The 12,712-nt window shown below is 36.2% G+C and overlaps 1 protein-coding gene across 10 annotated transcripts in view; it reads left to right on the top strand.

Annotated features, from left to right (window-relative positions):
* Positions 1-12,712, top strand: part of LOC123525825 (multiple PDZ domain protein-like) — a 284,883-nt gene that overhangs the window by 243,317 nt on the left and 28,854 nt on the right. For all 10 annotated transcript variants that reach the window (XM_053538242.1, XM_053538241.1, XM_053538237.1 and 7 more), the window contains 2 exons: positions 6,366-6,435; positions 7,916-8,059. In XM_053538242.1, the coding sequence (XP_053394217.1) occupies positions 6,366-6,435; positions 7,916-8,059 (214 nt within the window). The remainder of the gene's footprint in view (positions 1-6,365; positions 6,436-7,915; positions 8,060-12,712) is intronic.

Below are 12,712 nucleotides of genomic sequence, written 5' to 3'. Positions count from 1 at the left end.
TCCTTGTAATTGTTCAAACAGTTCTGTTTTGAGCTGTTTGAGCTAAAGATAGGAAAACCTTTAAACAACTTCTACTCATTAACCAATCGACAGATTTTCACCGAACTTAAACTGTAGAATTCTTGTATGGTCTTTTCCAAGTTGGTTCCTCTTGACTAGGGTTGGATACCGGTTCCCGGTATCGGTACAATACCGAATAATCACTTCGAAAAGTACCGGTATATACCGTTTCGTAAAAGACCGGTACCGATTTCGGTATTTCCATAAAAGTAAAAACAAAATTCTTACAAAATCTGCGGCAAAATAAAGCAGAAATTTAAGCAAATAGCGTAATAACGTGATCGACATTGTTTACTGTGATCAGAGTAACCTCCCTTGACATGGAGAGCCAACCGTGCGAATAGTTGCGTATGCTAAATATTACCTGAAATACTTCTTTCCCCGTCGTTTTAAACAACGTAAACCAATACTTAATTTCAAAATATACGACACTATTTTTCTTTGTAGTTTTCTTTTAAAACCAATGAAAAAGAAATGATGTAAATAAAAAATTACGAGACTAAGCTGTAACCTACGTAAAAAAATAATCGGTTTTCGCGAACCATTAGAAATAATGTTATTGTTGGAATGTTGGTTGTTTCAAGTGTTTTGAAGGTTATTGTTCAATTAAAAATGTGTTGCAAAGTGTTTCACTTTAAAAACATTACTATAGGTCAACCTAGTTGAAGATTATCATGAGTGAGAATGAGTCCAACTTGTTAAAGGGGTAATTTGAAAGCTAATAAGTGTTCAGTTTAACAGTTCTAGACAGTACTGAGCTTTAAAAGCATTACTGAGTACTACAGTGAGTGTATTCATAGATTTAAATTGCATAGTGAGCGAGGTATCTGCTCTAGATTTTTATTTTGGAAAACTAGTCTGTAAGATATGTTTATTTATTACTCTTTCATAATCTAATACATACAACATTCCATTAACAAACTTAAAATGTTCATATATCACAGCAAATTTTCATGTATATCTACTTACATAGGTGTATATAATACTAAGCAAATCATTGCTTATGTAATGTACTACAAAGCATGGTATCGGTATCGGTATCGTTAAAAATACCGTATCGTTTCGTTGGTACCGGTATCGGTATCGGACCGCTTCGTCCTTAACGATATCCAACCCTACTCTTGACCCCTTGTAGGCCTGGTCATTTAGGGAATATATCTGATCTCTGATGAATGACATGAAGGATATCCCAAAAGGCTTTTAGTCAATAATATGAAGTTAGTTTATGCAGCAAACAAGTGTTGATGTTATACAGAAACATTTCAGTCACCCATCACTCATGGTCATAGGTATCGAGGGCTGAGCGCGAAACTATTGTATCTTGTTCTTTATTTATATACAGTTACAATAGTTTCGCGCTCAGCCCATGGTATGTAAATATACTGCTTATATCATGTTGAAGGTATTATGCATTGATATACATACATCTTCCCATTTTCGGGTACCTTAACATTTTACAATTCGAGTTATCCAATTGGCAATAATTGATGTAGGAAAGAACTTGGCAATTTTTGCATACATTTGCATTAATTATGCAGATAAACAAATCTCTTAATTTCTTTATATACTTGTGCATTAATTTGCATTCATTGCAGTAAATATTCTATAATCCCAAACTTATGCAGTAAAGGCATACACAGATTATTAGTCCCCTACTGGTTGAAAACCAGTTTCGGGGACTATAGGAATGCACTTTTCCGTCATTCCGTCCGTCCGTCCGTCCGCAATTTCGTGTTCGGTCCATAACTCTGTCATCCATGAAGGGATTTTAATATTACTTGGCACAAATGTTCCCCATGATGAGATGATGTGTCATGCCCAAATCCCAGACCCCTAGCTCAAAGGTCAAGGTCACAATTGGAGGTCAAAGGTCAACAGCGCTTTTTTCCTGTCCGGTCCATAACTCGCCCATCCATGAAGAGATTTTAATATTACTTGGCACAAATGTTCCCCATGAGGAGACAACGTGTCATGCGCAAAACCTGGACCCCTAGCTTAAAGGTCAAGGTCACAATTGGAGGTCAAAGGTCAACAAGGCTTTTTTCCTGTCCGGTCCATAACTCTCCCATCTATGAAGGGATTTTAATATTACTTGGCACAAATGTACCTCATAATAAGACGATGTGTCATGCACAACTTTCAAACCCCTAGCTCAAAGGTCAAGGTCACACTTAGCAGTCAAATGTTAACATAGCATGAACAGGGTCTGTTTCGTGTCCGGTCCATAACTCTGACATTCATTAAGGAATTTTAATATCACTTAGCACAAGTGTTCCCCATGATGAGACGACGTGTCATGCGCGGATCCCAGACCCCTAGCTCAAAGGTCAAGGTCACAATTGGGGGTCAAAGGTCAACAGAGTTTTTTTCCTGTCCCATCCATAACTCTGCCATCCATGAAGGGATTTTAATATTACTTGGCAGAAATGTTCCCCATGATGAGACAATATGTCGTGCGCAAAGCCCAGACCCTTAGCTCAAAGGTCAAGGTCACCATTGGAGGTCAAAGGTCAATAAGGTTTTTTCCCTGTCCGATCCAGAACTCTGTCATCCATCAAGGGATTACAATATTACTTGGCATAAATGTTTCCCATGATGAGATGAGGTGTCATGCGCAACACCCAGTACCCTAGCTTAAAGGTCAAGGTCACACTTTGAGATCAAAGGTCAAGAGGATTTTTTTCCTGTCCGGTCTATAACTTTGTCATGCAAAGCAGGATTTAGATATCAGTTGGCACAAATATTCCCCTGGATGAGACAACATGTCATGCGCAAGAACCAGGTCCCTAGGTCATAGGTCAAGGTCATATTTAGAGGTCAAAGGTCAAATTCGAGAATGACTTTGTACGGAGCATTTCTTCTTCATGCATGGAGGGATTTTGATATAACTTGGACCAAATGTTCACCACCATGAGGCACCCTTGTTTTTAGAATTACGTCCCTTTGTTGTTACTATAAATAGATTTTATTGTAACTTTTTTATTACTGGCGGTAGAGAAAAATCGAGACCACTTTTCTGTGGTACAGCATGCATGTTACATCCAATTTTTAGGTGTATTTTGACCTATCTCTACCTGGTAAAGAGTTTCTTGTGGACTTATATTATATAGATTTTTTTTAAAGATTAATTTCCCTTTGTTGTTACTATAAATAACTTACATGATAACATTTTTATAATCAGCCAAAAAAATTCAATATGAAAACAACTGTAGGTTTTTATATATATAAATTTTAATCCAAGTGTTTTGTTATAACATATTGTATATATAGTACAATATTGTTTATACATCATTGACAGATATCAGTTCATTATGTTATACTGCAGTAGAGAAAATTAGGTGCCTTCCAGTAGGGGACTTTGTATTGCATGGCAATGCTTCATTCACTTGTTGATCAAAGCTTGTCTGAAAGTCTGATGGATAATGTGAGCAGAGCACATTAACTGAAATATTTTTGGTTCTTAATAAGTGTAAATGGCTACTGTAATCTGTTATTACCAGACAGATTACAATATGGACATTGAATCCTCTGTGTAAGCCAGAAATGATGCCTTTACACGTTTCACATGACTTGCAGACTTTTATGCACTTGGCCAAAGGTTTCTTTTCTGGAAAACAGTTTTGGGGGGTGCCAATTCTTGTTTCTTCTGTACTGCAGGTTTTATATTTGCCAAAATTCCTGTTGGCAAGATGTTTTAGTTTAGTGTTAAGGTCAAAGTCCAGTGAGAAAAGGAATTATTTTAGGCATTCAGTAACAGTAAAGAAAACCAGGTTACAAGTTTGAATCTAAGTGTTGCACTGCTTGACTGTAGTTCATAAATTGGAGAGATTAGGATCTAAGGTTAAAAGCCAGAGTTTGGAGTCCAGTCTCAAACATTTGACATTTGGTTGCCTGTTTCTGAGCATATTTTTGAAATTGACCAATGACTAGGCAGTTTTCTTAGACTGGTTTCCAGTTTCAGTTTCGTAGGGTAACCAGTCAAGAGGTGATGTGTTCAAGTGTGCTAGCTAGCAAGGCAATGATGTTTAAACATCATTTTGACATTTTTAACATCATTTTGACATTTTACTCTCTATCTCAGCTCATTATTAGGTATTGTTTTTCATTAAGACTTCAACAATGAATTCAACTCTTTTATTTTTTGAAAATATACAGAAATATTTTACATGAAGCATAATAAAATTTATATGAAAATTTAATAATAATTATAAGAGAGATAAAATTACTGAAAACCTATAAACATGTAGGAGGTCTTTAATTCCCTAAAGATCTGTTACAAAAAGCTTATATTGGAAAGATTTTAAAAGATATCATCTATACAAAAAGACTAAGTAATTATGTATTTAAGATGAAAGATGAAAGAATTTTCTCTGTGTGGGAGTAGACTTACTATTTTTACAGACAGTCAGATGAAAAACATTCGAAGATCTTAACATGATAAACAACTTACAAAACAACAAACAAACATCTCAGCATTTTTAAAGTTAACTAGGTACAGATATCTGGCATTATAATTTTGTTTTGAGTAATTTGGCTTAAAGCAGAAAGCATTTTATTATTATCCTTTATAACACCTTGTGTCAGTTTCAAGATAAAAATCTGAAGCACTAATAAGTGTTTTTCCAGTTTTGTTGGAAAATTTGTACTTTTCAGAAATATTAATTGCAGTCACTGTTAGTAAACAACATTTAATTACATACTCCCCAGGTCAAAGTTTTTTGTAATTCCTGCATTATGTAGTATGTATTGCTATATACACCAAAGCTACAGGAGCAAAGATTTTCTAGAAATTCAAGCACTTGTATAAACCTAGTATACCCTCAGAGAGACAGAAGCAAGTATTTTTATTTTATAGTGGATGCATAAGGAATATAACTGAATTCTCTCAGTAAGATGTTGTTATTTTAATACAGTTATCAAACAGGTACCTTTTTTGTTTCAAATAAAGAGGCCATGCATATCAAAATCTACAATTTAATTGATATCTAGAGAAAAGAAGGGGATGTCTCACATGTCAAAACTTATTAAGTGATCATTACAAGATACTAAACTATGATACATTGAGTAACTTTAAAGGCTAAACAAGAATCATATCATCAGCAAGTATCCTCCATTCTCATTTTCTTCAATGAAACTATATAACCCAGTTGCATTCAAATTTGTGTGAAAGGTGGAACATTCTAGAAGTGAGAGTGCACTTTATTGGGCATGCTTATTAACATAGTACATCACATGATCATTGTGAGGTATTAAAATGGGTAGTAATCAAGTCCCAATTTATGTCTTAAATATTTTGACATCTAAGAAGTGAAGTAAGAATATTCTTGAGAAAACTTAAAAAAAGTCTTTTTTTTTTCAAAGAGTTGTCACTGAAACTGTTCCTATCTGTGTTGAAACCTCATGTGCTGCACCCCACCCACACTGCCCCAGCTGTTTTGACTGTAATATGACTGCCAATTCCATGTCACTGTGCCCTCCAGATTGAATACAGTTTTCACTCAATAACTTGCAAACACTTTGGCTTACAGTTTTCAAACTTCTTAGGTTGATTGCCTGTGGTCAGTAGATGACCCTTATTGTTTTTAAGGTCATTAGGTCAAAGGTCAAGGTCACCGTGATCTTGAGACTGAAAACAGTTTACAGTCAGTAACTAAAGAATACTTAGTCCTTCACTCATCCAGCTTCATAGGATGATGGCCTGTGATCAATAGATGACCCCTTTTCTGTGTAGGTCATAAAAAGGTTTAAAGTAACAGTTATGGCCTTATATTCCCTGCCCCCCACCCACCCCCACCGCCACCGATGTTGATTTACATTCTTCTTATTTATTCCACTGAAAGCTAGGATACCTGTGCAATTTGTAGATTTGCTAGTCATATTCTGTCATGCATTTTGTATGAATTAAAAAACATTATATTAACCTTGAGCCTGCTGGCGGCAAGTGATTCTGCCTTTGCGACCAGTGCAGACCAAGATCAGCCTGCACATCCATGCAGTCAGATCATGGTCTGCACTCTTCGCTATTCAGTCAGTAAATTTTCAGTGAACACCCATTGGAATAATAAATGGTATTGCCCAAATTGAATGATGGACCAGTCCATTTTAGAAATTTAGCTGGCTAAGGGTTAATTTCATATTTTAATACACCAAAGGATCAATGTTATGTTTAAGAAAGCAAAAGTCAAAAATGATGAGGTTTTTTTTTTTCTGCAGAGGTCTCTCATTTCTATTTAGGTGTCTATCACAAAATTGTTTTAAAATGTTTACATAGTTTAAATAATTACAAGATGTTTTGTTTACTTCAGGAGAGAAGATAACCTTGACAGGATGGCTGTTAAACCCATCAAAGTCACCTCACCTTTGCTGAACAAACAGGTAAGTCGGCTGGTATGTAAGATGCACCTGCCAAATAGTTGTAGCATTTTCTGCACCTGTGAAACAATTGTGGCATTTTCTGCACCTGTGAAGCAGTTGTGGCATTTTCTGCACCTGTGAAGCAGTTGTGGCATTTTCTGCACCTGTGACACAGTTGTGGCATTTTCTTCACATGTTTGTTAGGTCTGCATAAACATTACCTATAATTCCTAGTCTGTTCCAATGCTATTTTTTTTCTATGCAAGAAACTGACAACTGATAAGGAGAACAAATGATTTCAAGCACAGATATGGATTTCCGATAAATCGTAAGTAGGGAGGAATGTTTGCCTCATCCAGGGTTCAAACTCTTGACCTTTTCATTGGTAATGATGTGACCTACCTACATGGCTTACTAAATGAGATGCTGCGTCTATAGTCTCAGGTAAAACAAACAGTGATTAAAAAAAATGTGTTTTGATATAATCAAGGCTAGTAAATAGCAAATGATGGGATTTCATTTCTGCATAATTTTACAAAATCTAATCATTACTGACAAATGAAACTCCCATATGTTCTACCTTCAAGAGTTAAAGTCATCAAATTCATGTCCGTAAGGAAAAAAACACTTTTTTGGAAAGCGTAAAATTTAATAATGATTTCACATTAATTTTGACCTTTGACACACGTATCTTGGCTTTATCCAGCAGTAAAGTTAGTGTTTATAAGTCACTAAAGAAGGAGGAAAACCATGGATATCTTGAACTTGTCAAAACTATTTACTGACTACAAAATATAACAAAAGTCAGGCGGGAACACGTTTTCAAAGATTTATATATAATGTAAGACAGGAACGTGCAAACATTCTACGCTTTACAAGTAGTTGTAACATACCTAGTAATTCTTCTGTTAATAAATATAATTATGTACAGTCAAACTTTATTCAATCGAACTTAACATGACAAGCATGATGTAATCGAGTTAGTGGTAGGTTGAGCTATTGAACAATATACATTATGTAGGGGGGGGCCTCCATGGCCGAGTGGTTACGGTCACTGACTTCAAATCACCAGCCCCTCATCGATGTGGGTTCGAGCCTCACTCGGGGCGTTGAATTCTTCATGTGAGGAAGCCATCCAGCTGGCTTACGGAAGGTTGGTGGTTCTACCCAGGTGCCCGTTCGTGATGAAATAATGCATGGAGGGGCACCTGGGGTCTTCCTCCACCATTAAAGCTGGAAAGTCGCCATATGACCTATCATGTGTCGGTGCGACGCTAAATCCAACAAAAAAAAAAAAAAACATTATGTAGGGATTTTGTTGGGATCTGACAACGAGTTAGAAAAAGGATGGTGTTCGAAATATCCAAGTTCGAGCGAACAAATTTCGACTGTATATATGTAATTTGATAAGTGTGATTGTATTGTAACTATGATTTTAGATTTAAAACTGTCAAAGTTTAAGATGCTTAAAAATTACCTTCTCTTCTTGATTCTGTTTTAGGAAAAGAAGGCAGAACCTGTACCGCTGACCACACCCACGTCAGAACCAGCTACTTTAAGTCCAACCCCTTCGGAGGAGAAGCAGCCAGTCAGTCCCACCGGTTCTAATATGCTTGATGTTATTCAAGTCATAAGTTTAAATAAGGTATGATTTCTATATTGACGGGTCAGTATTTTCAATATGATTTTTGTGTGGAAACAATAAAAAAAGACTGAAGCTTTCAAGTACAGCGGAGGTTTTTAACCTTGCTTTCAGCACAAGAAGCCACTGGCAAGCTTGGAACCAGCAAACCTGTCACAATTAACCCAAAGAGACTCATTCATAAAAGTTGTTTGTTCTTGATGATTTGCTACAGCATATTTACAGTACATAATACTATAGCATGTGTTTTGACATAAATCACAGCTGCAATTCATTGAAAGTTGAATTTAAATCTAAGGCTGGATCTATGAAAAATATAGGAAAGATGCATGTTTTGAGGAAAATTATCTAAATCAAAAGCATGATTCCTGTGATGAATATGTCTTATTGTTTTAATAAATATGGCTCAGGAGTTAGTTTACTTTATGACTGTCTGTGGGTCATTTTCCATGTCTGAAGTGAATATGGATACTGTTCAAGTTAGGTTAAATCTACAGATCTTTAATTTTCGGTTTTATGTCGAACATTAGCACAATACACAGGCTGTTGACTAGCTTTTATAAAAAGCTAACCTTGTGATAAACCTACCTTTGTGAGTAAAACCTTTTCAGGAAGGGAAAGCATGATTTTTAAAGAAGATCTGAGGTTTTACACAGGTTTTTGAAATAATGCCTCTGCTCACAAGTGAGGTCCTTGTCCCTCATTATGGATAGAATTAAGAGCTTATGAATTATTGTCCTGATGTGGTAACATCCACTTTTCTAAACAATTGAATTTTAACAGCATGTTGGCTGACATGAGGGGGACTCATTTCAGTTATGATTTCCACTGGTGAAAATGTATTGAATTGATGTGGATAAAACTGTAAATATGACATATATAGAGGATTGACTATTTAAAATGCAAGCATTCCTCCACCATTAAAGCTGGTAAGTGGACATATGACCTAACAGTTTTGTTACTGTGAATTTGACAAAACAGGTAGGTTAACTGAAGCGACCTTTAAGGCAAAAAGGTTAAGTTTGACATCAAATGACCTGCTTCCACTACTATGGGTTCAAAATGTTTGTTGGATTGTAGAATTCTTTTGTGTGAGGAAGCCATCCAACGCCCTTATAAAAGGTTGATGGTTCTACCAAAGTGCCCACTCATGTTTGAAATACCTTGGGTCTTCCTCCATCATCAGAAGCTGTTAATTTTGTCAGTGTGATGTTAAACAAAAAAGAATAAAGGTTAAATGAAACAGACATTGATTCTTTGGTCAGTTACGTGCCCACTCTAGATGGCTATACATTTATTTATTCCTCGCATCATAGAAATTAAACAGTGTTCTCAGAGACTTAATTGGCACTTATACATGGAATGGCGCTGACTAATATCCCAGAAGATTTATTTCTTCTTACAAAATTTGCAGACATATCAATATTACTGTCAATAATTTGATCACATAGAACCCTTGTGAGTCTTGTTTAGAAAGTGTGTCTGCTGCATTAATGCTGTTCAATTATAAGATAAGTGTTTGTTGAAAATTTTTCAAGCTTATTTTCCATAATTATGAGGTGTTTGCTTCCAATGGCTGTTATTTCAGGCATATTTTTCGCATGAGAGTCTGCTGCTAGTGGCAACATTGTCAGGCTTATTTTCTATATGGGTGTCTGCTGCTAATGGCTGTTTTGTCAGGCTTATATTTCATATTGGAGTCTGCTGCTAGTGGCAACATTGTCAGGCTTATTTTCTATATGGGAGTCTGCTGCTAATGACTGTTTTGTCAGGCGTATACCCTGAAATCCCGAAAATAAGCCGGTTTCGATAATAAGCCGGTCTCGAAAATAAGCCACTATTTCACTACAGGCAAAAAGGGCTCATAAATAAGTCGTACTCAAAAATAAGCCGTTCACCTTTTTGTATCAAAGTTCCTTTCCCCGGGATTTGAACCACCAAGGTTTTGTTTTCAGTCCTTCTTGTATAATTTCAAGAAATTCATGATGTAACTGAGATTCCATGTCTGGAAATAAAGCTCTCCGTCCCGAACCGGTACTTTTAGAACCCGTTAGGGAGTTTTTAATGTCCGCCTGAGCTTTCAGCCAACGTCTAACATTAGTTTCTTCTATGTTAAAATGTCGGGCTGTGTCTATTACTTTATTTTTAACATTTCCAACTGACAATGTTTTGTAATGAGACACAAGTTTCAGTTTGAATTCCCTCATATAGCTCCTACGATTCTGCTTTGGCGTTTCCATATTTTACAACTTGTAAAACATCATTGTACATGTAATTATACCGCTATATAAGAAAGCCTATAAAACTGTTAAATTGATAGCACAATGCGGTGATTGTCACGTATTGTGTAAGTTATTCATACCCGTTCACGGTTTGGCGATTGAAACATAGGTGTATTCGTTTGTTAGGCCAGACAAAACTTTTTCTATGGGTAATTATGTCAGAAGTATAAGTATTTACCGACATCAATGTTTTGACTAAAAATCAAATACCGGTATGAAAAAAATGGCACTCGAAAATACCCCGGTTTTTAAATCGTTACCGGATATAAAATTATACACTCGAAAGTTCGCCGGACTCAAAAATAAGCCGGTCTCGAAAATAAGCCACCAAATCCTTACGAAAATTTAAAATAAGCCGCGGCTTATTTTCGGGATTTCAGGGTATTTCATATGGGAGTCTGCTGCTAATGGCAACTTTGTCAAGCTTATTTTCTATATGGGTGTCTGCTGCTAATGGCTGTTTTGTCAGGCTTATTTTCCATATGGGTGTCTGCTGCCAATGGCTATTTTGTCAGGCTTTTTTTCTATATGGGGTGTCTGCTGCCATAGGCTGTTTTGTCAGGCTTATTTTCCATATGGTTTGTCTACTGCTAATGGCTGTTTTGTCAGGCTTATTTTTAGTTCACCTGAGCCAAAGGCTCATGGTGAGCTTTTGTGACCGCTCAATGTCCGTCGTGCGACGTGCGTCTTCCGTCCGTCAACATTTTCTAAAAAAATCTTCTTCTTCAAAACCACTGGGCAGAATTACACCAAACTTCACAGGAATGATCCTTATATGGCCTCCTTTCAAAATTATTCAAAGAATAGAATTCCATGCAGAACTCTGGTTGTCATGGCAACCGAAAGGAAAAACTTTAAAAATCTTCTTGTCCAAAACCACAAGTCTAGGGCTTTGATATCTGGTGTGTAGCATCATCTAATGGTCCTCTACCAAAATTGTTCAAATTATCCCCCTAGGGTCAAGTATGGCCCCGCCCCGGGGGTCACATGGTTTATATAGACTTATATAGGGAAAACTTTGAAAATCTTCTTGTACAAAACCACATGGCCTAGGGCTTTGATATATGGTGTGTAGCATCATCTAGTGGTCCTCTACCAAGATTGTTCAAATTATCCCCCTAGGGTCAAATATGGCCCCACCCCGGGGGTCACATTGTTTATATAGACTTATATAGGGAAAACTTTGAAAATCTTCTTGTACAAAACCACATGGCCTAGGGCTTTGATATTTGGTGTGTAGCATCATCTAATGGTCTTCTACCAAGATTGTTCAAATTATCCCCCTAGGGTCAAATATGGTCCCACCCCGGGGGTCCCAAGTTTTACATAGACTTATATACTTTTAGGAAAAAAAGTTTAAAATTCTTCTTGTCTGAAACAACACTATTTGGACCTTTGATATTTGGTTTGTAGCATTGTTTTATGGTCCTTAACCAAAATTGTTCAAATTGTACCCCTTGGGTGAAAAGAGGCCCTGCCCTGGGAGTCCCAAGTTTTATAAAGACTTATATAGGAAAAAGCTTTAAAAATCTTCTTGCCTGAAACCATACGACCTAGGCTTTTGATATTTGGTATGATGCATTGTCTAGTAGTCCCCTACCAAAATTGTTCAAATTATGCCCCTGGGGTTAAAAGAGGCCCTGCCCTGGAGTCACTTAGTTATTATGTGAGTTATATAGGAAAAATACTTAAAAATCATCTGATCCTATTTCCAAGACTGTTTAATTATAATTACCTGATGACCCCAAATAATATGATGTCACTTGACTGTGACCTTGACCTACTGACCTACTTTCTTGTTTTTTAAGATACAGCCTTGAAATTTTGATGACATACACAGTTTTGCACACAAATTGTAAAACTGAATTTCATTGACCATGAATGTGAACTACTGACTTTCTTAATATTTTATCATCAGTTTGACATTTGAAACATGTAGGTCATATTACTCAGGTGAGCAATCCAGGGTCATCATGACCCTCTTGTTCATATTTGTTTCTATTCAGTTATGAGAAAATTGCTGCTGAAAATACAAAATTCTATGGATATGCTATATGTATAAACCTTAAAACTCGGTATTGACTTGCTGGCAGTCCTTTCATGCTCATTTTGTTTTTGTGCTTTTGCTTCTGTTTGGCTGTTCAGTTAGGAGATAACTTGTTAGTTTACATGTTACATGCTTATTTTAGTATTTGCATCTGCATCTCTATATGGCTGTTTAGTTATGAGAATTGTTCATTTCACATTTTACACACATTTTGCTGTAATATGACTGTTCAGTTACAAGTTAACAGTTAGATTTTTTATGCCAATTTTCTATGCTTCAGTAAGGACACTGTGGTATTAGATATGTATGTTTTTCATGATCACTTTC

The sequence above is a fragment of the Mercenaria mercenaria genome, chromosome 3 (assembly GCF_021730395.1).
Source record: "Mercenaria mercenaria strain notata chromosome 3, MADL_Memer_1, whole genome shotgun sequence".
NCBI classification, from domain to species: Eukaryota; Metazoa; Mollusca; class Bivalvia; order Venerida; family Veneridae; genus Mercenaria; species Mercenaria mercenaria.
This window is presented reverse-complemented; position numbering and strand designations above follow the sequence as displayed.